Source organism: Megalobrama amblycephala, linkage group LG2 (genome assembly GCF_018812025.1).
Source record: "Megalobrama amblycephala isolate DHTTF-2021 linkage group LG2, ASM1881202v1, whole genome shotgun sequence".
In the NCBI taxonomy this organism is placed as follows: domain Eukaryota; kingdom Metazoa; phylum Chordata; class Actinopteri; order Cypriniformes; family Xenocyprididae; genus Megalobrama; species Megalobrama amblycephala.
This window is the reverse complement of record NC_063045.1, coordinates 59,412,743-59,435,139: the sequence shown is the minus strand read 5'-3', so window position 1 is coordinate 59,435,139 and position 22,397 is coordinate 59,412,743. Positions and strand designations below refer to the sequence as shown.

General features: G+C 39.9%; 1 protein-coding gene across 1 annotated transcript; it reads right to left on the bottom strand.

Moving 5' to 3' along the window:
- Positions 1 to 8,908: 8,908 nt before the first annotated feature.
- Positions 8,909 to 21,697, bottom strand: hic2 (hypermethylated in cancer 2). The gene is made up of 2 exons (XM_048181281.1): positions 21,419 to 21,697; positions 8,909 to 15,602 (listed from the first exon to the last, which is right to left on the bottom strand). The coding sequence occupies exon 2, from the start codon at positions 15,570 to 15,572 to the stop codon at positions 13,908 to 13,910; it is 1,665 nt and encodes a 554-aa protein (XP_048037238.1). The 5' UTR covers positions 15,573 to 15,602; positions 21,419 to 21,697; the 3' UTR covers positions 8,909 to 13,907.
- Positions 21,698 to 22,397: the final 700 nt, after the last annotated feature.

The following is a 22,397-nucleotide window of genomic DNA, read 5'->3' as shown; positions in this document are numbered from 1 at the left end:
TACAGCAATAAACCAAAGACGGTTGTGCAGTTCCATGTTGAAAAATGTTAGGTAGTCCACATTACACAGACACCCAACAACATACATTTACCATATATATATATATATAATGTGTGTGTGTGTGTGTGTATGTATGTATATGTATGTACATGTATATGTGTATATATATATATATATGTGTGTGTGTGTATACACGTCTAATATATATATATAATATATATATATATATATATATATATATATATATATATATATAAAAATCAGTAATACAGTGGTACTGTAAAATATTTATATTCCTTGATTTTAATTCTTGGGCTTTAAAAAGGCCAAAGCAGTTCATACTACTGTAGTTCTCTGTAAGTTCACAGGGAGAGATCTGAGAGCTGAAGCTGCTTTGTAAGAGAACTGAAGCACAAGAAGCCTCACTGTCTCCAGGAATTCCACTTCCACATCCATACATTAGTAGAAATACTGGGTTGCCATGGCAACGGTTCCCTCAGCACTTCAGGGTGGGGGAGGTGGGAGTGGGCTGCAATAAAAAGGTGTTGCCACTGATTTCTCCCGTCTCCTGAAACATGCCCATTTATTTTCGACAGGGCAATTTTCAGAAAGCGCAATTGAACCCCTCCCTTCTGCCCGTGATACGGCTGGAGGCGCTGTGGGTGGGGTGGGGGTCTGTTGCATAAAGAATGCCACTGAATGTGTTTCAAAGCAGGTTTGGCGCAGAGACCACAGAGGATTCTTGAGCGCTGCACCTGCAACTCATGAGCAGAATGAAGCGCAGTACCTGCAACTGCACTTATTGAACATCACAGCGAACTGAGCAGAAACAGACTCTGTTTAGACGAGGGCGTGTTCTGATGGGATTGCCGTGGGCAGTGCATGTGTTAGTGCTCCAGTGAGCGACCGCAGCACTGCTACTCTAATTTTTAATGAGCTTAGAGATTATGGGCTTTAATGTGTAGCTGGTTGTCATGAGAACGTGCCAAGAATACTTTAAACTAAAGGCCCGTTCACACTAACTATAGATGAGCAATATCACACTCATAGCCATGCGATATGGCTGTATATCAGCACGGCTGTGATTTGGCCATAGGTAATCATAGCGTGCTGATATACAGCCGTATCGCATGGCTACGAGTGTGATATTGTGTTTATACAATAGTTTGACGGCACGAGTGTGTAAATAAGGAATAACAACGGAGTGTCTTTAAAACCTTCTTTTGTGTAGAACTACTTCCTTCCGCCACGGATTCAAATCTCAAGTTGACAGTTTGACCAAGGCTCCGTTACTAATTCTAAAACGTCATTTTAGAACTAGTAACAAAGGAATGTTGAGTCGCTTTATTGAAACTGTATTTTGTACAGTATTATTAATAGAGAGAGATCGCCTGAGCGAGCATTACCTGTGTCTGATATAACATTCATTCTTCAGGTCGATGTCCATAATATTATATCCATTATAAAGATCCGTTTGAATGTCCACTGAGGAAAGCGATCTTTGTATTTGCCCTTTTTAGTTAAAGGAATTTCCCATAACATACAGCGCTAAAACAATGCCCTTTGTTTACAAAAGTACATTTAAAAGTCTTTTGCAACTGACTCATTCACTCGTAAAGTTTGCTGCCATCTAATGGTTTATTAATGTAACTTTCTACTAATGGACCCTAACAGCTGGGGGCTCGTCCGGGATATTCCCAAGAAACACGGGTCTGAGAAGTGATCCTTCATCACAGGTAAGTTGTTCTTAACGATTTCCTGTGGTGGTAGGACACAAACTGGTGTGTTGGTTTCTCTGAGGGCAATAGCAAATACAACATTTATATAAATATAATATTTATTGAACAACAATATTTAAATTAACAACAATAGCCATTATAAATGACAATAGGAAATAAACACAATAGTACAATTCAGTCAAATGTACAAAAGCAGTGCTCTACAGGATGTAAGTTAAGAATAGCCTTAATATTAAATTATTAAATTTAACATAGCCCAATTTGATTTGCTCAGGAACAAGTAATAGATTAATAAGACCAAAGATTGCCTGTTTTGTGTACCCAAAATGAATTACATCTCATGTTTAATGACGATAAGAGACAGCGGCAAATCCTGAAGCACTGGCCAAAATGAAGCTGTTCTCGGCGGGTACTCGAGCACTGAACGGCAGCCTAGAGCTCGCATCTCTGAAACGTCTAAACAAATTGGAAAATAGGCGCTATGATTCAATATGAGTCACATATTTCAGGTCTAAACAACTACATTCTCACCTAAAAAAAAAAACTACAGTTCATGGAATATTTGTAAAAAATGCGGTGGATTTGCTCGGCCACCATGACAGTCGCTTAAAGTGGAGTAATACAAATGGTGAAAATGTAGCAGTGCTGTTATCACTAGAATATCGCATGGCTTTTCAGCCAATCAGATCCGAGAACCAGAAAGAACTGTTGTATAAATAACTATAAAGACCACACCAACGCATGATATTGTTCCGTTTATTCTAAGCGCACAATGCACTTTTGTCATCTGCTGCTTTAATACCCAGGTCATGGTGAGAGCGGTGAGTAAAGATCCCAGTATTACCATAGTATTATTAGTAGAAGCTGCTACAGACCTCACCGTATCCTTTTAAGCACATAAACGAGGCCGTAAGTGTGATCTTGGTCACAGACCTTCTGCTCTCTCCGACACACACAAAACTAACACAACATGACCGTGATGAATGGGCCGAGAGCCGCTGATGCCATCCGTGAGCTGCGGTTTGATGTCAGACCCTCTGTGAATCTGCATACATATGGTGGGGGGCTCTGCCCATGTGACCCATTAATGTTAATCAACTGTGCTTGACAGTTCCTGATTAAAAATGTTGTTCCTAGAGGCCAGACTTCACTGGAGCAGGTACATTCATTGCATTCTAAACAGCAAGAGTTCATCGCACATAAACACACTGTAATCACAAGGAATATAATGGTTCTGGTTCTGATCCAGATTCCTTAACGGTTCTGCCAATGATTGATTTTGAGGAAGAATAAACTAACTACTGTTCAAAAGTTTGGGGTTGGTAAGATTTTTTTTAACGTTTTTATAAAGAGGTCTATTACCAAGGCTGCATTTATTTGATTGACAATACAGTAAAAACAGTAATATTGTTAAGTATTAGCTATAACAAATCAACTATTGTAATATATTGTAAAATGTAATTTATTCCTGTGATCAAAGCTGAATTTTCATTATCATTACTCCAGTCTTCAGTGTCACATGATCCTTCAGAAATCATTCTAATATGATGATTTGCTGCTCAAGAAACCTTTTTGATTATCAATGTTAAAAACAGTTGTGCTGCTTCATATTTTTATGGAAACCTTGATACATATTATTCTGGATTCTTCATGAAATGTGCTTATTTTACTTTTTTTTTTTTTATATATATTGGTTTGTGAATCCAGTTAGTTGAACATTAATACATCATATGATTAAAAAACATTTTCCTACGGGTCATGGCACCAATTTCAGCATCCTGCATCTTTCAAAAATCAACTGTACCTTTGAATTACCCAGTCTAGCATCATCATGTGTGACGAAGAACAAAGAAATAGGAAAAAAAAGGCATCAGAATTTCACATTAAACCTTTTTTCTTCTCCCTGTCCTTTGTGGCCCTTCAAGCTCAGGCAAAGGAGCCCATTATGTGTCGCCCTAAAGCCTGTTTTGTATAGCGCCATGGCACAGTGTAAATAGAGAGCAGGGGGACGGTCTCTCTGAGAGGCTGCTGTACTATTCCATGTGAAAGGATCAATATGCTAAACTCTCGCAGTGCCCACCACCTGTAGGGTCATTTCTTTTGGGCCGTTGCACTGTCAGCCTGGCAGTCTGTGCCATTACATTCAGCCCAGTGAAAGAAAGAGTGAAAGAAATAAAGAGAAGAATAGACTCAATTCTGCCGGACGGGCTCGCATGTATTTCCCCCCCTCTCTCCTGCATTAATCCAGGGTTCGAGGGGCAGCTGCTGTACTGGTGAGGCCGACACCTGGTGCAACACTTCTTATGCAAACTGCCCAGCAAAAAGGCTGAACCGAAGGTGTTTGGCAAACATTTTAAGTCTTTGCATGCAAATAAATGACATACAACGTCTTTGAGCATGTTATATGGAATAAAAGAACAAAAGTGGCAAAAAAAAAAAAAAAAAAAAAATCGGGTGATTTTTTTTATACCCAAGTCCAGGGTTGAGCCTTTTTTTTTGTTGTTGTTTTTTAGGGGGTATTTTTCCAGTGTTTGAGTAGTTTTTGTGTTACCCAGATCCTGGGTCAGACATGTAACAACCCAGTGTTTGGGTAGGTTTTGTGTTCACCCAGATCCTGGGTCAGACATAACAACCCAGTGTTTGGGTAGTTTTTGTGTCACCCAGATCCTGGGTCAGACGTAACAACCCAGCGTTTTGGGTAGGTTTTGTGTTACCCAGATCCTGGGTCAGACGTAACAACCCAGCGTTTGGGTAGTTTTTGTGTCACCCAGATCCTGGGTCGGACGTAACAACCCAGCGTTTGGGTAGATTTTGTGTCACCCAGATCCTGGGTCGGACGTAACAACCCAGCGTTCGGGTAGGTTTTGTGTTCACCCAGATCCTGGGTCAGACATTACAACCCAGAGTTTGGGTAGTTTTTGTGTTCACCCAGATCCTGGGTCGTCAGACGTAACAACCCAGCGTTCGGGTGGTAGGTTTTGTGTCACCCAGATCCTGGGTCGGACGTAACAACCCAGCGTTTCGGGTGGTTTTTGTGTCACCCAGATCCTGGGTCAGACGTAACAACCCAGCGTTTGGGAAGATTTTGTGTCACCCAGATCCTGGGTCGGACGTAACAACCCAGCGTTCGGGTAGATTTTGTGTCACCCAGATCCTGGGTCGGACGTAACAACCCAGCGTTCGGGTAGATTTTGTGTCACCCAGATCCTGGGTCGGACGTAACAACCCAGCGTTCGGGTAGGATTTTGTGTCACCCAGATCCTGGGTCAGACGTAACAACCCAGCGTTCGGGTAGGTTTTGTGTCACCCAGATCCTGGGTCAGACGTAACAACCCAGCGTTCGGGTGGTTTTTGTGTCACCCAGATCCTGGGTCGGACGTAACAACCCAGCGTTCGGGTAGATTTTGTGTAACCCAGATCCTGGGTCAGACGTAACAACCCAGCGTTCGGGTGGTTTTTGTGTCACCCAGATCCTGGGTCAGACGTAACAACCCAGCGTTTCGGGTAGATTTTGTGTAACCCAGATCCTGGGTCGGACGTAACAACCCAGCGTTCGGGTGGTTTTTGTGTCACCCAGATCCTGGGTCAGACGTAACAACCCAGCGTTCGGGTGGTTTTTGTGTCACCCAGATCCTGGGTCAGACGTAACAACCCAGCGTTTTGGGTAGGTTTTGTGTCACCCAGATCCTGGGTCAGACGTAACAACCCAGCGTTCGGGTGGTTTTTGTGTCACCCAGATCCTGGGTCAGACGTAACAACCCAGCGTTCGGGTAGTTTTTGTGTCACCCAGATCCTGGGTCAGACGTAACAACCCAGCGTTCGGGTGGTTTTTGTGTCACCCAGATCCTGGGTCAGACGTAACAACCCAGCATTCGGGTAGATTTTGTGTCACCCAGATCCTGGGTCGGATGTAACAACCCAGCGTTCGGGTGGTTTTTGGGTCACTCAGACCCTGGGTCGGACGTAACAACCCAGCGTTCGGGTGGTTTTTGTGTCACCCAGATCCTGGGTCAGACGTAACAATCCAGCGTTCAGGTAGTTTTAGTGTAACCCAGATCCTGGGTCAGACATAACCGAGGGGTTGAGTTATTTATCGCGAGTTTTGCACCCTCTTCAGGAGAGATCAGTACAGCTCCATCAAATTGGTGCATGTCTTCAGGAAAATACAGGTTTGTGTACATTTTATTTTATTTAAAAATTCGTTATTGTTCTGTATATCGTTTCATTTTATGCAAAGCAACATACAGGGGCGCGATGTGAGTCACCTAAACGAGTGTTGCATCAGTTCTTTTCGTGTTATGGAAACACCTGATGCCTTGCATAAAATTTTATGATTTTATTAAAAAAGATACAGAATAAAAAGTACTTAGGATGTTAAAATATGTTCTCAGAATTGTACACTGATTATTTATGGACTGGTTATGGAGTCAGTCACAGTAGGCAATATGAAATAAAACAATATAAAATATGCTATACTATAAAATATAATTGAAAATAAAGGAATTATCATGCAGACTAGTGGTTGTGAGGAGTATTTAAAAAAAAGTTTGGGGAGGATTTAAAGGGATAGTTCACCCAAAAATGAAAATTTGATGTTTATCTGCTTACCCCCAGCGCATCCAAGATGTAGGTGACTTTGTTTCTTCAGTAGAACACAAATGATGATTTTTACCTACAACCGCTGCCGTCTGTCAGTGGTATAATGCAAGTCAGCGGGAATTTGGACTATAAGAGTAAATAAAACACGACAGACAAATCCAAATTAAACCCTGCGGCTCGTGACGACACATTGATGTCTTAAGACACAAAATGATCGGTTTGCGTGAGAAACCGAACAGTATTTATATCATTTTTTACCTCTAATACACCACTATGTCCAATAGCATTCATCACTTGATTCGTTTGGTCTGATCGCGCTCTGACAGCGGCAGTGATGTCTCGCTCATATACTTCAATGATGCGCGAGACATCACTGCTGTTGTCAGAGCGCGATCAGACCAAATGAATCGAGTGATGAATGCCGTTGGACATAGTGGTGTATTAGAGGTAAAAAATGATATAAATACTGTTCGGTTTCCTCGCACAAACCGATCGTTTCGTGTCTTAGGACATCAATGTGTCGTCACGAACTGCAGGGTTTAATTTGGACTTGTCTAAGCAAGTTTTATTTACTGTTATTGTAGAAGTTCCCATCCACTAGCATTATTTGACTGACAGACAGCAACGGTTTGAGTTAAAAATCATAATTTGTGTTCTACTGAAGAAACAAAGACACCTACATCTTGGATGCGCTGGGGGTAAGCAGATAAACATCAAATTTTCATTTTTGGGTGAACTATCCCTTTAAGTTAATCCGTAAACATTGATTCATGTATGAAGTAAAAAAGCTGGTATTATGGTAAAAATGAATCAACCCATTATGCGGGGTTAAATAAACAACCCAATTTGCTGGGTAAAGTTAACCCAACATGTGTTCTGTCCTATATTTCTCCAGCCCTTGGGTTGAAAACAACCAAAATTGTGTTGTTTTTAACCCAGTGTTTTTAAGAGTGCATTTTTACAATTGCTAAATGATGTTTATCAGCCTGTTGCTTTGCAGTTACAACATTTTCTAGGTGGTTTCTTACAGGCCCAAATCTGGCTCAGGTTTGTTCAAATCACCAACTTGAACTACAAGCTTGCCTTAACCAAGAGCAACATTTTCGAATGCAAATTTGAATCGTGCAGCAGATGCCACGACCATGGGCATTGGACGCTGAAAGGCCTTTCATGCATTTAAGGGTTTCCTGCAAGATCTGCATGTGATTTTGCCTCCTCGCAGATGTGTCTATAGTTAATCTATACTTAGCAGACGGGGCGAGCGGGGGGAGGTGGCATCAACATACAACTCATTGTGCCTGAAACTGACCCCATTCAGGGTCATTTGGCATGTGACACCACTTGAGGCGGGGCTTAATGGCCTCGTAGAATCAGCCACACAAGGACCATAAAAAATGCCAACCCTCTTTTCCCTTGGGGTAGGGAGGTGCACGCTGGCCTCTTGACATACACTGGCAAGCCTGGAGGGGGGGAACAAAAGGAGGGCCAGTCTAAACGGCCACGAGAATGCCGAGCAAAAGAGAAAGAAAAGCACTGGTGAAGGAGAGAGCCGCCAACTCTGATTGGTGAAACTCTGAGAGGGACTCCCAGATGGCAGACGGACCCCTTGTGCCACGGCCGGTTAGAGCCCGGCCGGGGGGAGGGGACCAGATTCTCTCTCGCCCCCTCGTCATTAATCATCGGTGACCCCCGGGCTCACTGATGCAACGTTCGGCTGTGGATGGTGCAGAAACTCAAGTGCAGTTGCTTTGAATGTGAATGAACTTGAAACGTTCAGCAGAAAATCATTTCAACTCATCCTTTAGTTCAATCAATAACACGTATAAAGCAATGCACTTTGCAATGCATTAAAGTACACTTACAATGGAAGGAAATGGGGCATTTTATATAGTATTTATTTATTAAATAAAGCACTTTGAAGGCACAAAAAGTCGAGGTACGACTTTTTTTTGTTAAAGCACTTGCATTAGTTCTTTCTTTAAAACATTAGAGCTATAAAATTGTCAAACAAACAGATGTATTTCTAGTTATTTGTGTAATTCTGCACTCAAAAACAACCCAAGTTGGGTTGAAAATGGGCAAACCCAGCAATTGGGTTGTTTTAATATGTTGGAAATTAACATTTATTAATAAGTTTAAATGAATAAAATTTAAACAAACATTTATTAAATTGCTTATTAATAAATGTTCACCTATTGATTATTACTGTTGCCTTAAGTAATTTAATAAAATTTCAATTTTGGGTTCATTTTAAGCCAGCCATATTTTTAAACATTGGTTAAATAAAACTACCCAGCACGTTTGGCAAACATTTAACCCAATCGCTGTGTTTGCCCATTTTCAACCCAACTTGGGTTGTTTTTAACCCAGCATTTTTAGAGTGTAGTTTATAACTTTGCACAGCCAATGTCAAAAAGAGATTGTCACATTTACTTCCATTGTAAGTGATAAACGCAAACAAACAGGAAGGAATTCAAACACACCAGAATTTTTTTGATCAAGATTTTAATGAAAAGATTCTAAAATGACTTCTGGTAGCTGTACATTAAGACTGTGAACGTGAGATGAGCTCTGTACACTGTTTTATTCACATGAGACAGAATTCGAGCTGCATGTAGCTCTGACCTGAATACAAGCTCTCTGAGGAAGGCGAAACCGCCGTGTTGTCTGCGAGCTGTGTTCAATGCTGACCGAAAACACACACGCAACAGTAATTCCAGCTAATAATCGTCAAGGGCAACTTGTCTTCCTTCACAAGTGCGCCAAACTAATGCTTCTACTGGTGACTTTTTTTTCCCCCCCTCCAAATTCCTCTCTAATCCGACATCCTGCTTTCATTCGAACTGAAAATAAATATTAATCAGCATATAAAGTTATTGGAATGCTTATGGACAGGCTAGGATGACTAACGCTCTAGCATTTAAACGTGATATGGCGTTTAAGTGAAAACATATGGGAATCATGCCCACCTGCTATGCACATGCTTGTAAATCTGGCTTTGGTTTAGTTTGTTTGGGTTGGTTTGGTAACTTGAGGTCCCTATGAACGCCTAACACTTACCAGTTATGTTGACAGAAGAAAAAAAACAACAACAACATAATACTATCTGGGATATGTAGAATTGGACAAAACTACACATTAGCAGCAAAAAAGTGTGAGATAAATTGTTTAGACAAGTAAACGTTGCGATTTGTAAATAACTGATAAGATGAAATCGCCTAGATCTTGCGTAAAGGACCTCGGTGAGAACTTAGAAAGTGCATTTTATAAAGCTTAAAAAGATATGTGATCTTACAGTAATAAGATGCATCTGCATTCTGTTGGCTAATGAGAAAGTGAAGAGATGCAAGCGTTTCTTAGGAAAAACCTTTGGCTCTGTTGGGCATTTGTAAATAATAAACAACGGAATCGACCGGCAGCCTTGAATCACAGCGCGCAGCAACATGGCAGCTTTCGGTACACAAAACACAACCTTGAATGCCTTTGACGCAATTCTAAAGGGTCCCTTCCTGTATCGGTGGGCAGAGGCGTACAGACAGAGAACATTTAAAATCGACAGCCTTCAAGTGTCTGTGACAGAAAACACATGATCCAGAACATGTGCATGCATTGAGTGAGATAAAAATTACAAAAACGATGTGGGATACATCCTTTATGATGGACACTTCATGGAGAAATACATTCCTCATGTCTACATCTTCACAGGTTTGAAAATTATCTGTCTTGTGTCTTTTTTTTTCTTTTTTTTTTAATTTACCTCTCAGCTTACTACAACAGAATAAACTCAGACCCTGAAGACACGTCGTCTCATCCAAACTCTTAAAAAGTCAAAACAGGATCAAACAAATAAATACATTCATCACTGACAATAGACATTTGATAAAAAAGTGAACACTGTCAGTAAGTGTTTGCACCAATGTAGACGGAGGAGAGGCCAGTCGGTTTTTAAGATGCTTCTTTTGTGGACAATGGAAAAATCAGGCAGCTCAGAATACATACAACACATTTTTAAAACAGACTAAAATAAACTAAAAAAATATCAAGAGAAAGATGACTAAAAAAAAAAACCTTAAAAAATAAAATATATTTATTTATATTATATATATATATATATAGATATAGATATGCAGCAAGTCCTAAAAAGTTACTTTGAGGTAAATGTGTATGTACTTTTATTCATGCGTATTTACATATTTAAAAAAAAAAAAAAAAAAAAAAAAGCAGCACATTCATAAAAATAATCATGTCAAGGACAATATGATTTTCATAAGGGATGTCTCGGCACGTCTTAAAGGGCCAAAATAGCAAATCCAATGCTGTAGCCGACCGAAATCAAAAGCATGCGGCTACATTCACAGGGTAAGACACACGGTTACGATTCGGTTTGCTTTCGTTTAGAGATGGTGACACACAGAAGCAGGTTCAAACTGGCCTCCCCTCACCTGAGGTCTATGACTGTAAAGAGTTTATGTAAACAATGAGATATTATACACAAGTATATTTAATGTCAGACAAGCTGTCAATCAATCAATCATTCAAAATGTGCTTTGGTTTTAGAAAATAGTCTGAAAATTTGGGTATGAGCTTTCATCTTATTAGTTTATACAGTTTGCGCTTACTAGAATGCTTTTTTTTTTCAGTTTTTTTCTTTTTTTGTTCAAAAAACACTCTGGAACTTAAAAGTAAAACTCTTCCATGTACATCTCTGGCTTTGTTTTTGTTTTTGTTTTTTTGAAGGCGTTTTGAAATGGGAACACACTCATAAAATCTATTTCGTAGGAAACTAGTGTTTTGCTTTTCATCAATAAAATACAGAAATTGACACAGTATTGACACAGTCTTACAAATGTAGTCGAAAGCTCCGCATTTCAAAATATGCAGAACTATCCCTGAAGTTTTGAAGTAGAAATATTATTGTCACAGTTTGAAACTTTTTGTCATCCTTTTTCTGCTCTTCCAGTTCTCTCAGCTATAGTCTCAAACGCTGGAATCGACAACAGAGCCTAGTATCACCCAAGACATCGGTTCTTTGATGGTATTCAAATGAAGTGCTTGTAAATTAGCAAGATATCAGTGGGAACTTTTTCCTGGAATCCATTTCAGTGCAACTGACAACATCATCAAAAAATATTTAAAAAGTCTCCCTGAGTTGAGATGTGTATCAACACCAGAGCGCACTTATACTGTAACAAAACAAATTTTAACATCCAAGATATGCACAACTTTGAAAACAGGACTTTTTGGTGACTGTCTTGCATTCTTATATAACTGGCTATTTGGGTTAGCTTTGGTGCAAAGACATGAATATTGAGAATGGGTTTATATAGAAATGATAAACGTCTCCAAAGTTTGAGCAGGCGAATTAAAGACCAAAAGGATTCCAGGAAAAAGACGTCTGTAAACATTGCTCCAATAACACGACTATAGCTGCACCCCAAAGTTCATCGTTAGCAAGCACAAACACAAGACTTTGGAGAAAGAACCAGAAAAAAAAAAAAATCCCCCAAAAAAGGAATGCCATTAAGACTTTTACATTAAGAAGGCTAAAAATTACTCATGGAATGTGATACACTGGGATTGGCGAAATAATTAATCTGTAACCGAGTTATGAAATGAAGATGGCAGCGAAGAATTCAGCACTGAACTATAAATACATCCATCAGCGTTTGCACCAACACTGACCATGTAACATTCACCCGACACAATTACCAGCATTTTGAATAACCATAAATTCTTTTCAGCATGCACACTTTACATAATACCTATACCTCGAATGAATAAATGATGATGGTTTGTAAGCGACGCCACATAACTTAGCATCGTCTTGGAACAAGGTTTTATTTGGGGCTGATGGCTAATAAGCAATCCAGTGCATCAATTCCTCCTCATTCAGTAAGCTTTCCAAGTATGGTCGACACGTAACAAAAACCTACAACGCTCGTTATGCTCTCTTGCGGTTTTTTCTTGCTCTGAACTAAAACAAATTAGTCCTTCTGAAGTTCTTCGAAGTCTCTCTGCAGACAAAGTAAGAAACCAAAAGACACTCTTGAGAAACTAACTGTAAACTTCAAAAAATGGAAAGCCAGTGGCCCACCATCCACCAGAAGACAGAAGTTCATTGGTTTTTAGTAAAATGTCAAGTACAAACTAACATCCCTCTACATTGCTCTTCGTCGAGAACTAAAAAGACAAAAGTACATCCTTACCTCTTGCAATGCAATCTAAAACCTTTGGTAGGGATATTCTACAGGAAATATTTGTTGGTAAGCCATTCTCCCCAATATTAAATTTATCTTTGGATTTCTCTGACATAAAACTCTCAATACCTTAAATACATGCGCCCAAAGAAGCTATTCTCTACATTAATGCTTTTAAAACTTAAAACCTTTGTTGATGGGCAGGTGACAACTACTTTGAAAGCCTCAGCAAACTTTATACATCTATATTCAGAGACCTCCATAGTTCCAATGAATGTATTGTTCTTAATTAAGAGGTAGCAATGAGACAAGTCCATATGGACTTGCCTTGTTCAGTGAAGGGAAAAAAAACGTAAATCAAAAAAGTGAAAAACAACAGTACAGACAGAATTTATGAAGTTCAACATCACTAAAATGAACCCTGCCCAACCCATCACCCAAACCAACCCTCTCTGATCCCAAAAGAAATAAAAGGAAAGAATTTCCAGTTAAAACATTCACAGAAGCATATCAATAAGTTATCTAAAGAAATCTAAAAACAAGTACCTTTAAGTTTGGCTTTTCTTTGAGAGTAAACCCCCTATAAACTATACGAGTAAACGATAAAGGACACCCATGGCCTCTCGTCATCACTTTGCCATTGGCTTGAATCCAGATGTAGGAGCAGGGTACTGATAACTGAATCAACCACGGTACAAACCTTATCAAAGACCCTGTTTTCCAGCTACACCTAGAATAAAGCCAATGGATGTGATGTGCAGAGTAGGTATACTGGGAAATGTTTGGTTGGATGCACAAAGCTTTTATGAAACACCACATAAATGATGACAGACAAGCCATCCTTGCATGTCTGACAACACTATCTTTGAGACCCTTAGGAGACACTTCAAAGAATTTAACCTTTGTATATAGAATAACTTGGTCATTACAAGCCCAAACCTTGCTGAGAGTTTTACATAGACTATACCACCAGAACAGAGTGATACTTTTATCAAGGACCAAGAATGGAAAGAAGGAATATCAGACAGACCACATGGACTCAAGATAATCGTAAAAGCAAAGCATGGATTGCAGTGGTTGAGAGTGGTCACAATATCCCAAGAAATCATACAACAACATTAGTACCCATTTTTTACATTCACAGCAATATTCAAAAAGAAAAAAAAAAAAAAAAAAGCATAAGCCCATAAACTCATACCGATTGGTTTATTCTTTCCATTGTTGGGGCTCATTGTTTGAAAGGCTCCTCCTGTAAATTTACAGCAGAAGAGAATCCTGCTTTGGGTTATCGGCTCCTTGCAGTGTACTTCAAAAGGAAGAGGTGTGCATTGACTCTTTTTGCTAAGGGTCTCCTGTTCAAGGTGTCTTTGGCTTATGACGGGGAGGTATGCATTCGTAGGTGGCTAATGAGGTTACGCTGCTGGGTAAATTTGCCCCCACATAGCTGACATTCGTACGGCTTCTCACCTGAGTGAACCCGCATGTGCTCCGTGAGCCGGTACTGGCGGGTAAAGCGCATGCCGCACTCTTCGCAGGCAAAGGGCTTCAGCCCCAGGTGGCTACGCATGTGGCGCGTCATGGTGCCGCGTTGGGTGAACATCTTGCCGCAGATGTTGCAGGGGAAGGGACGGGTGAGCCAGTGGGTCTTCTCGTGTTGACGAAGAGTGGCCGGATCTTTGTAGGTCTTGTTGCAGACCGAGCAGCTGAAGCGACGCGACTCGGGGCCGTGGACATGGGTTATTTGCGCAGACAAGTCTTCTGCTTCTACTTCATCATCCTCCTCTTTGATGTACAACTCTTCCTCTGTATGGGTCTCCACATGGGCGTTCAGCTCCTCAGAGCTCGGGAAGCCTTTACCACAGGGAATGCAAACATAAAGGTTGTCACCGAGTGCAGGCTCAAAGCCTTCCTGGCGGTAGACGTAATTGGTGCTATTCCGCCCACCTTCGCTCTCGCTCTGTCCGCTCTCTTCACTTTGCTCCTGACCATTCTCTAAACCTTCCTCTTCATCTTTACACTGGTAGGATACTTCGGAGTTGCCTTTTCCTCCACCAGGGAGCCTCTCCCCAGCCACGTTCAATCTTTTGGCGACGCCGTTGGGTAAAGTTCCACGTTCCGCATCTTCGACCTTTTTGCCTTCGCTCTTGGTTTGCCGCCTCTGCCGGGCAACCTGCCGGGAGCTTTTATGCTGGTCAACTTCTGGAAGTGGTTGACTCTCTTCGCATTCTCCTCCACCCAGCTCCATGGGCTCTCCAGCGGTGAGGTTTGGCGTGTTGGTGTTCTCATCAAATGAGGCACTGTTGGCTGTGGATTCTGAGGCAGACTGAGGTGATTCTTGTGGGATGCTGCTGGGACTGACTTCTTCAGTGGCTGTGCTCCCTGAGGGGCTTTTCTTGGAAAGGTCTAGGCCAAGTTCTTGCATGCCACAACTGCCGTTGCTTCCGTTCTTACTCGTTGAGGGACTGAGCGAATTCACAGAGGTGGCACAGTGGGCGTTTCTCCCAAACATCTCATCCTCAGACAAGTCATCTTTGAGTAGCTCCTCATGCCTCTTTGTCTTCTCACTGTCTTTTAACCCTGACATTTGGTTTGGAGTTACAGGTGTAGAGGACAGCCTTTGGTTCCTAGAAGTTCTTCCATTGGTAGGGGTGGTGGGTTTATTAAGTAGGGATCTCCCGTTACGCTTGAGCTTCTTTCTGCAGAGAGCAGCCAAGTCGTGAAGTTGGAGGTAGCTTGCTGCCGTTAGAAGGGCATTGAAATTGTGGTCACTGAACTGATCAGACGACAAAAGCTTGCCAGTGTAAATGAAGTCTAGAACCTGCCGGAAAACCGACGGGTTGACCATGTCCGTATCGAGGTTAATCAAGTTGTCATGAAGGATAAGAGATTTGAAATAGATACTGCTGGCTGCCAGGATGTTCTTGTGTGCCCGAAAAAGGGCATTTTCTACTACTATGATCACATCACACAGATAACCTTTGGCTCTTTGTTGGTTTAGCTGCAGCAGCAATTGTTTGGCATGATTTGGCAATTCCATTTCCAACTTCTTTTTCTTCACCTATGAAACCTAAAAAAAAAAAAAAAAAAAAAAAAAAAAAAAGTTAGTCATTGTCAAGGAAAAAAAAAACCATTCAGTTCTACAGCAAACACTTGTAGCAAAAACATGTTTGTTTCTCTGTCACTTTGCTGGTTTTCTGACCCATGTTGACATATTTACAATTGGGTGTGGTATATTGAAGCACTTGTCCCTTATTTTTAAATAGCCAATAGTTAAGTCACAGCTTGCTGGTCAGTCGCAGGGGGAGAATACCTCTCCCCTGCGACTGACCAGCAAGCTGTGACATTCTAGAATGCATCTGATTGGACAAAGTCACAACTAATTTTGGTTAACTCTACTAACAAAGAATAATAGTAAATATTAAATATGTACAGCTGCTAAAAGTAAACTGTCAATATTTCAGAACACTAGCATACAGATAAGCTTGAAGCGAACAAACATTTAATAAAAGCCACAAAACTCTTGCGACCAATCCAATCCACATCACCAGATAATACATACAACCAGAACAGGGTCTTAAATAAACTCTAGAAATTCTAAGCTAATTCAAACTATTAAGCACAAATCCAGACCACAGCACCTATGGTATCTGCCATCAAAGCATGCTTGTGGAGAAAGCATGCTTGTGGAGAAAGCATGTAGTATGCACAAGCTGGCATCTTATTCTTTAAGTGTGTATAAATTCTCAACTTTCAGCTAAAAGCAGAGAAGGGATAAAAGGCCTGAACAGTAACACAATTTCTTTTCTTCTGAGGGCGTCCACTATGGCTTAACGTCCCTGCCAGCAGTCATTAATGCCAGCCTCCAGGGTCAGTCCTTTTGTTGTGATATGGGGGTTGGGTGAAAAAGGCTAGTGGACGTCAGCGATGGGCCTGTGTGACAGACAGCTTGAAACCTGAGCTGGTATATCACCAAGGGTGTGGTGGGAAACAGGTAAACCAGCACCCTTTCCACAGGATGAACAGGCCCCGGCTTGCAGCAGAATCTTTGTAATGCAGCAAAGAAGGTTTCTGGCACTCAGACCAACCGAGACTGGCGTGTCAAAAACAGAATTATCTTTGCACAATGCCCAAACACATTTTCACATTTCACCACATTGTGATTATTCAATGCCTTGTTTATGAACAATTAATGACCAAAATTAGCAAGGACCCGTCCCTGAGGAACACCCAATTGAAAACTTTTTTACTGGATTATTGTAAAAGCTTATCCTTGCATATTTGAGTCAATAAAAGCCATTATAATACTGATTTAAATGAAAGCCTAAAAATAACTACTTCTGAAACCCACAAAATTGGGGGGAAACATGTGTTTATAAACCATGCTGAATATTTATCAGTTGTTCCAGTGAATTCAGTCTAACACAGATTAACTATTTATAGCCAATTCATGATGGCAATGTACAACCAAGCCAAAACCAATAATGGAGACAGGAAACCAGTCAGTCAGCAGAATTTCAGTCAGCAGAGTTCAAGACTGCTTAAAGCAGACTAATGATTACTCAGGAAATTTGATAAAATATATATGGAGTGAATTTCACTGGATATTTAATTCCCACCAATGTATCAATGTAGTACATTACTAATACTAATACAAATTAAATATGAATCATCAAATAATCATCAAGAATGCACAAAAAATAAAGGACAAATTGTTTATTAATCAGCCATTTTTTACTGCATTATAAAGGGAAAACATGGCTTCTCTAATATCTCAATTTACTTGTCACAATAAAAAAAACAGTATGCCCAGCCCTAAAACTATCATATTTGCATGATATCAATACCATCTCTCATGTTACTTATAGGCCTCAAGTACAGTGGTACAGTTAAAGAACTACCTAAATAACAATAAACCACAACAGTAAGGGCAAACTTTGATATCACCCAAAACCCACTGCCCAAAACACAAAAGACAACAGACGTTTGAGAAACACATTTATCTAGAAGTTGCACACAAGTCTTGATAAGATGCTGCTGGTCTTTCAATTGCTTTGCCGACATTCCGACCTCTCCTCAAAAACCAGCAGTCCCATCCCAGAGATGAAACAACTACTCTAATCAGATAGATTGCTGCCTGAAAAAAAGTCAAAGTGCAAAAGGGGCCAGTAACAACACGGGTAAACAAGTCTGGCAAGGACTGCGCTCAACCTCATAAACAAGCTTATCCGGTGGCACGGACCCCTGGGGCCCCGATTTTATTGTCTTAATGCCATAAAAACACAGAGAGCACTTTTGCTCTTATGAAAGAGGGCATTGGCGAAACAAAACATTATTCATGAGATGCATCCACACATCATATCTACCCTACAGCAATTTTTAAGAACAAAAAAAAAAAAAAAAACTGTAAACATAATACATTTTGAAAGTGCCAAAAAGTTTTGGTGAAGATTTAAGGTGACTAAAAACTCTAAAACACTAAAATCACCAAGAACGCTGATGCAAGTTTGGTTTTAATAACATCAGGTGGGTTAACTTGATAAGAGACACTTCCATATGTGCCTACAGACATTAAGATCTAAGCGCGTACTGTAACCAACCACCAGGCTCGAGAGACCCGGGCCAACCTAGAAGCCAAGCAAACCTGATCCAAATAATCCGATGAATGACCTCAACTAAGAGATAACACAATATCACTTATCTGAAGAATTTAAGGCGCTCGTTCACTGCCTGTGTGCATTTCATTCAATGTTACGCCCTATTTTAGCTACAAAAGAGTACTGGTTTTTTATTTCCAACAAAAAAACATGCATAAAACCTTCTTAATGATGACGACAAACAAGCTGCTGGCTCTATTTTACTGTATTCAACTATTTTTAGGTCTGTAATCTGACATAATTGAAAATGGATATTATTCAACAAAATTGCTTCAAACTTGCTTGAGAGTGAGATTAAGTATGATTTTTATTTGGAATAATGTGCAGCAATGAAAAATGCACGGTAAGACCAGAAACGTGTATTAAATCAATTCTTACAAAAAGTCAACTTGCACTGTGATTACACTATTGATCATTTTGAATAATGCCATACAGTTGGAGAAGTGAAGAACATTTCTTGAATATTTTTTTGCTGTATTTTGTGGATAAACCAAAAGTGCCAAAAGTCAGGGTTCACATGCATGTCATTGTGGGCTGGGCTGGGCTAAACTCACTACTGACTAAAATTGTCAGAGGACAGCAAACAACCACATTCTCACAAACCTGTTTCAAATGCCCTCTATACAAAACTTCAGTGCATTTCGCACTTTTACATAAAACAAAATCACTGAAAACCAAACAGAAGATCACAACACATTAAATCCAAAATATAACATATATGAGCAACTATTGAAACCAAGAATTAGGGAATCTGAGGCAAAACCAACCACTCAACCAGATTGGGCAACCCTGGAATAACCCTCAATAGATAAATCACATTCATATTCGTCAGCATCTCTACACAATCATGTCTGTTTTGCCCAAGAAGTGGTTAAAAGGTTTCAGGTTAAAAGGATAGTCAATAAACATGCCAAGCATGTTAGGCAAGATTTCAGACATGGGTGATGCCTTAAAGCAACATGCGTACAATGCATGCATTATACACACATCTAAACTGGCCTAAAAGGTTTAAACTTAATTAAATAGAGGCTATTAACCTATATTCTACATTTACATTTATTCATTTGGCAGACGCTTTTATCCAAAGCGACTTACTTACAAGTGAGGAATACAACAAGCGAGTCACCATGATGAGGCAAACAGACAATAAGTGCTCATCATACAAGTTATAGGCAGTGCTCAGATTATTCTAAGCTACAATAGAGAGGGATTAGAGGAAGTGAAAGGATAGGAATAAGACGTTTTTTTTGTTTGTTTTTTTTAAGATGAGGTGAAGAATCGAAATGGACTCAAGTTGAATCATTTCAATCAACCAACAAACAAGGTTACCACCATTTTCCTGTTAAAAACCATGAGGGGGATTTGAAGAATAACAAGTCAAACGTACTTCATCATTATTACCCAACCAGACAAGACTAGTACAGGTGGAATGACTAGATGAACAGATAAAGCTGTCAAAAACATCGTAAATTTCATGACAAAATGGAGGAAAAGTGCTCCTTTGAAAGCCAAACCAATACGCAAACAAACAGAACTGGGTGTGAAAAGGCAAACCCACATCACAATTCATAATCTTCCCAATGATAATGGCTCTAAATAAACTGTCTTCAAGTGCCATTCCCGCCCCATTCACTCAATAGATCTGATCATCTGCATTATTCAAAGCAGAAACCGAGGGCTGCCTTTCATAATAGTATTGATTAGATCTTAACACGAATGCCACTACATCTGTTAAACACATCTTTTATTCTCGTTTTCTCTGACCTTTGTAGAGGACAGCAAAACAATCATGACAGACAGGGCCAGTTCGAGCTCGCAGAGAAGCGTTTGGACACAGCCTCTACAATTTGAAGATAAGCCTCACTGGACCATGGACCTAAACATCAGCGCCTGGTTTGCATCTGCAGGCTTGCTTACCTTGAAAACATTCATCACGACAGCATGGACAAGAGACATATCAGGGACAAGTTTTATGTGCCCGATATTGTGCACAAAATCACAATATCATTGGTTAAAAAGTTCTTATACGTCTCATTCGAGCAAACTGTCACCCAGAAAGGGAGTTGCTTTAATGGTGTGGCACTGATCTAAACCACCACCACCAACCACTGTAAAACAAGCCCCCTCCCCCAGCCCATTAAAATGGATGAGATTAAAAGGGTCCTTCAAGCGCTCCTCAAGATATACAAGTAAAATAATTTAATATAACATTCATGCATCATTGGAATAACAACCACAAAAGCACTTTAGAACCTCAGATGCACTTCATAATGCAAAACGAATACAACTAACATATATTTCCCTCATAAAGAGAGATCTACAATACATGCATGTCAAGATACAAACAATAACAACCTAAAAATCTTCATTGGGATATCAGTAAGAAACCAAAACTACAGTGGCATTGGTGACCTGTCACAACACTTAAAATATACATATAAACTGAAACACAAAACCATTATGCTGGGCAAAAAGTGTCTCACATAGATCATTATTGCAAAAGAAACCAACTCAATTACTCCACCAGCCTTGCTTCATCATCATTATACACAGTCATGATGATCCCAATGTACATGCACACAAACACAGCAGGCAAGACTCGACAGATACCAACATAAATCAGGTTTACACTTATTTTTTCCACTAATAAATTACGATTTGCATTCATGCATTTAGTGAAACAAACATGGATGACCTAAAATATTCATTCTGACATCTAAATGCACACATATTACATGATAAGCGCATTATAAATGTTTAATGCATGCATTAACAATGCACAAATATTCCATATGAGCATTATACATGTAAAAAAGGTAAAACACACACTGAGGGAGGGGTGAAACAGGAATGCTGTCCACATAAAGGGCCACTGATCGGGTTTTGCCATCAAGGTGAAGACTGATCATTTTTACTAAAGTATAAAGATGCAGTATACACCTAAATCATGTCTTAAAGGTTTTGCCTTTGGCTCCAGCTTGAGCAGTGCTGAAACAGGTATAAGTCTTTTGGATAAAACACACATAATCTGCCTCTGCCAGGCTACGCTCGCGCCGTGTGTGCATTAAAAGCCCAGTGGGCACGCGATAAAAGCAGTATGCTGGAGGAATCAGTGTTTCTTTAAAAAATAAAACAAAACAAGAAACCCCTCACAAACCCCGTTAAATCGCAGTTATGTTTCCCTCACAACAACAAACCACACGCGAATGCAATAATAAAGTATCTTTACCTTAAAGCATCGACAGAAGCTCTTCAAACAGTCATTCTGTTTTCACATCTCACAGCTTTCCGAGCGCCATCTTGCCTGCAAGCTTGTGTGACGTGAGAAATCCTCACCCCTGACCCAAATTTGAATAAGAGGCAGTAAAGAGAGGGGGAGAGAGAGGGTAAATGCCCTGCCTCTGCCAGCCACACACTCTCATTTGCCTAAACAGCCCAAGGCTGCTGAAATGGTGTAACGTGCCATGACCTGCCACTGCTGCTGCCAGATTTGCAATCCAAATGCTCCTGCGGGACTCTGGCACGCGCATCTTCATGTTGTAGAGCTGCTGTCATTTTACTCTAATAATTTTACTACACGGAATATTTGCACTTTGACAAATTCATTTGTTACACTGCAGGACTGAAGATCAATTAAAAGGTGGTTAAACTTGCATCTACAGCATCTAAAATACACGTATGCATTTATATTGGAATGCTGAAAGAGACATTATAATATGATTTGTCAGCATGCATGGGTTATGTATATATTGTGTATGAGACATTATTGTAAGGAAAAATATGCAATTCATGTCAGTGTTGTTACTCTAAAGGTTATTAATTTCTAAATCCCATATCAACCTTGAGCAGTTGAACAATACAAGGATAGACATGAAACTGCACTTTTAATTTTATCAAATTATATATATAAAAATGCATAATTTATTCTTGAACTGACTGAATTTAATGTTAAATCCACTATTTTATCACTGTAAAAATTGTTGGTTTAACTTTAAAAAAAGTCTGTTACCTGACTGAGTTCATTGAAATTAAAAATTTGAGTTCATACAATGAAGACGATTGATTTAATCAACAGAAACTCAAAATATTTTGTTATCTGAACCACATTAATTATCTAAGTTGATTTGAAAAAAGAAAAAATGTTGTGATAACAAATCATAAAAATAATGTTTTACAGTGTATAGTCATTAAAGACTGATTTTAAGTTA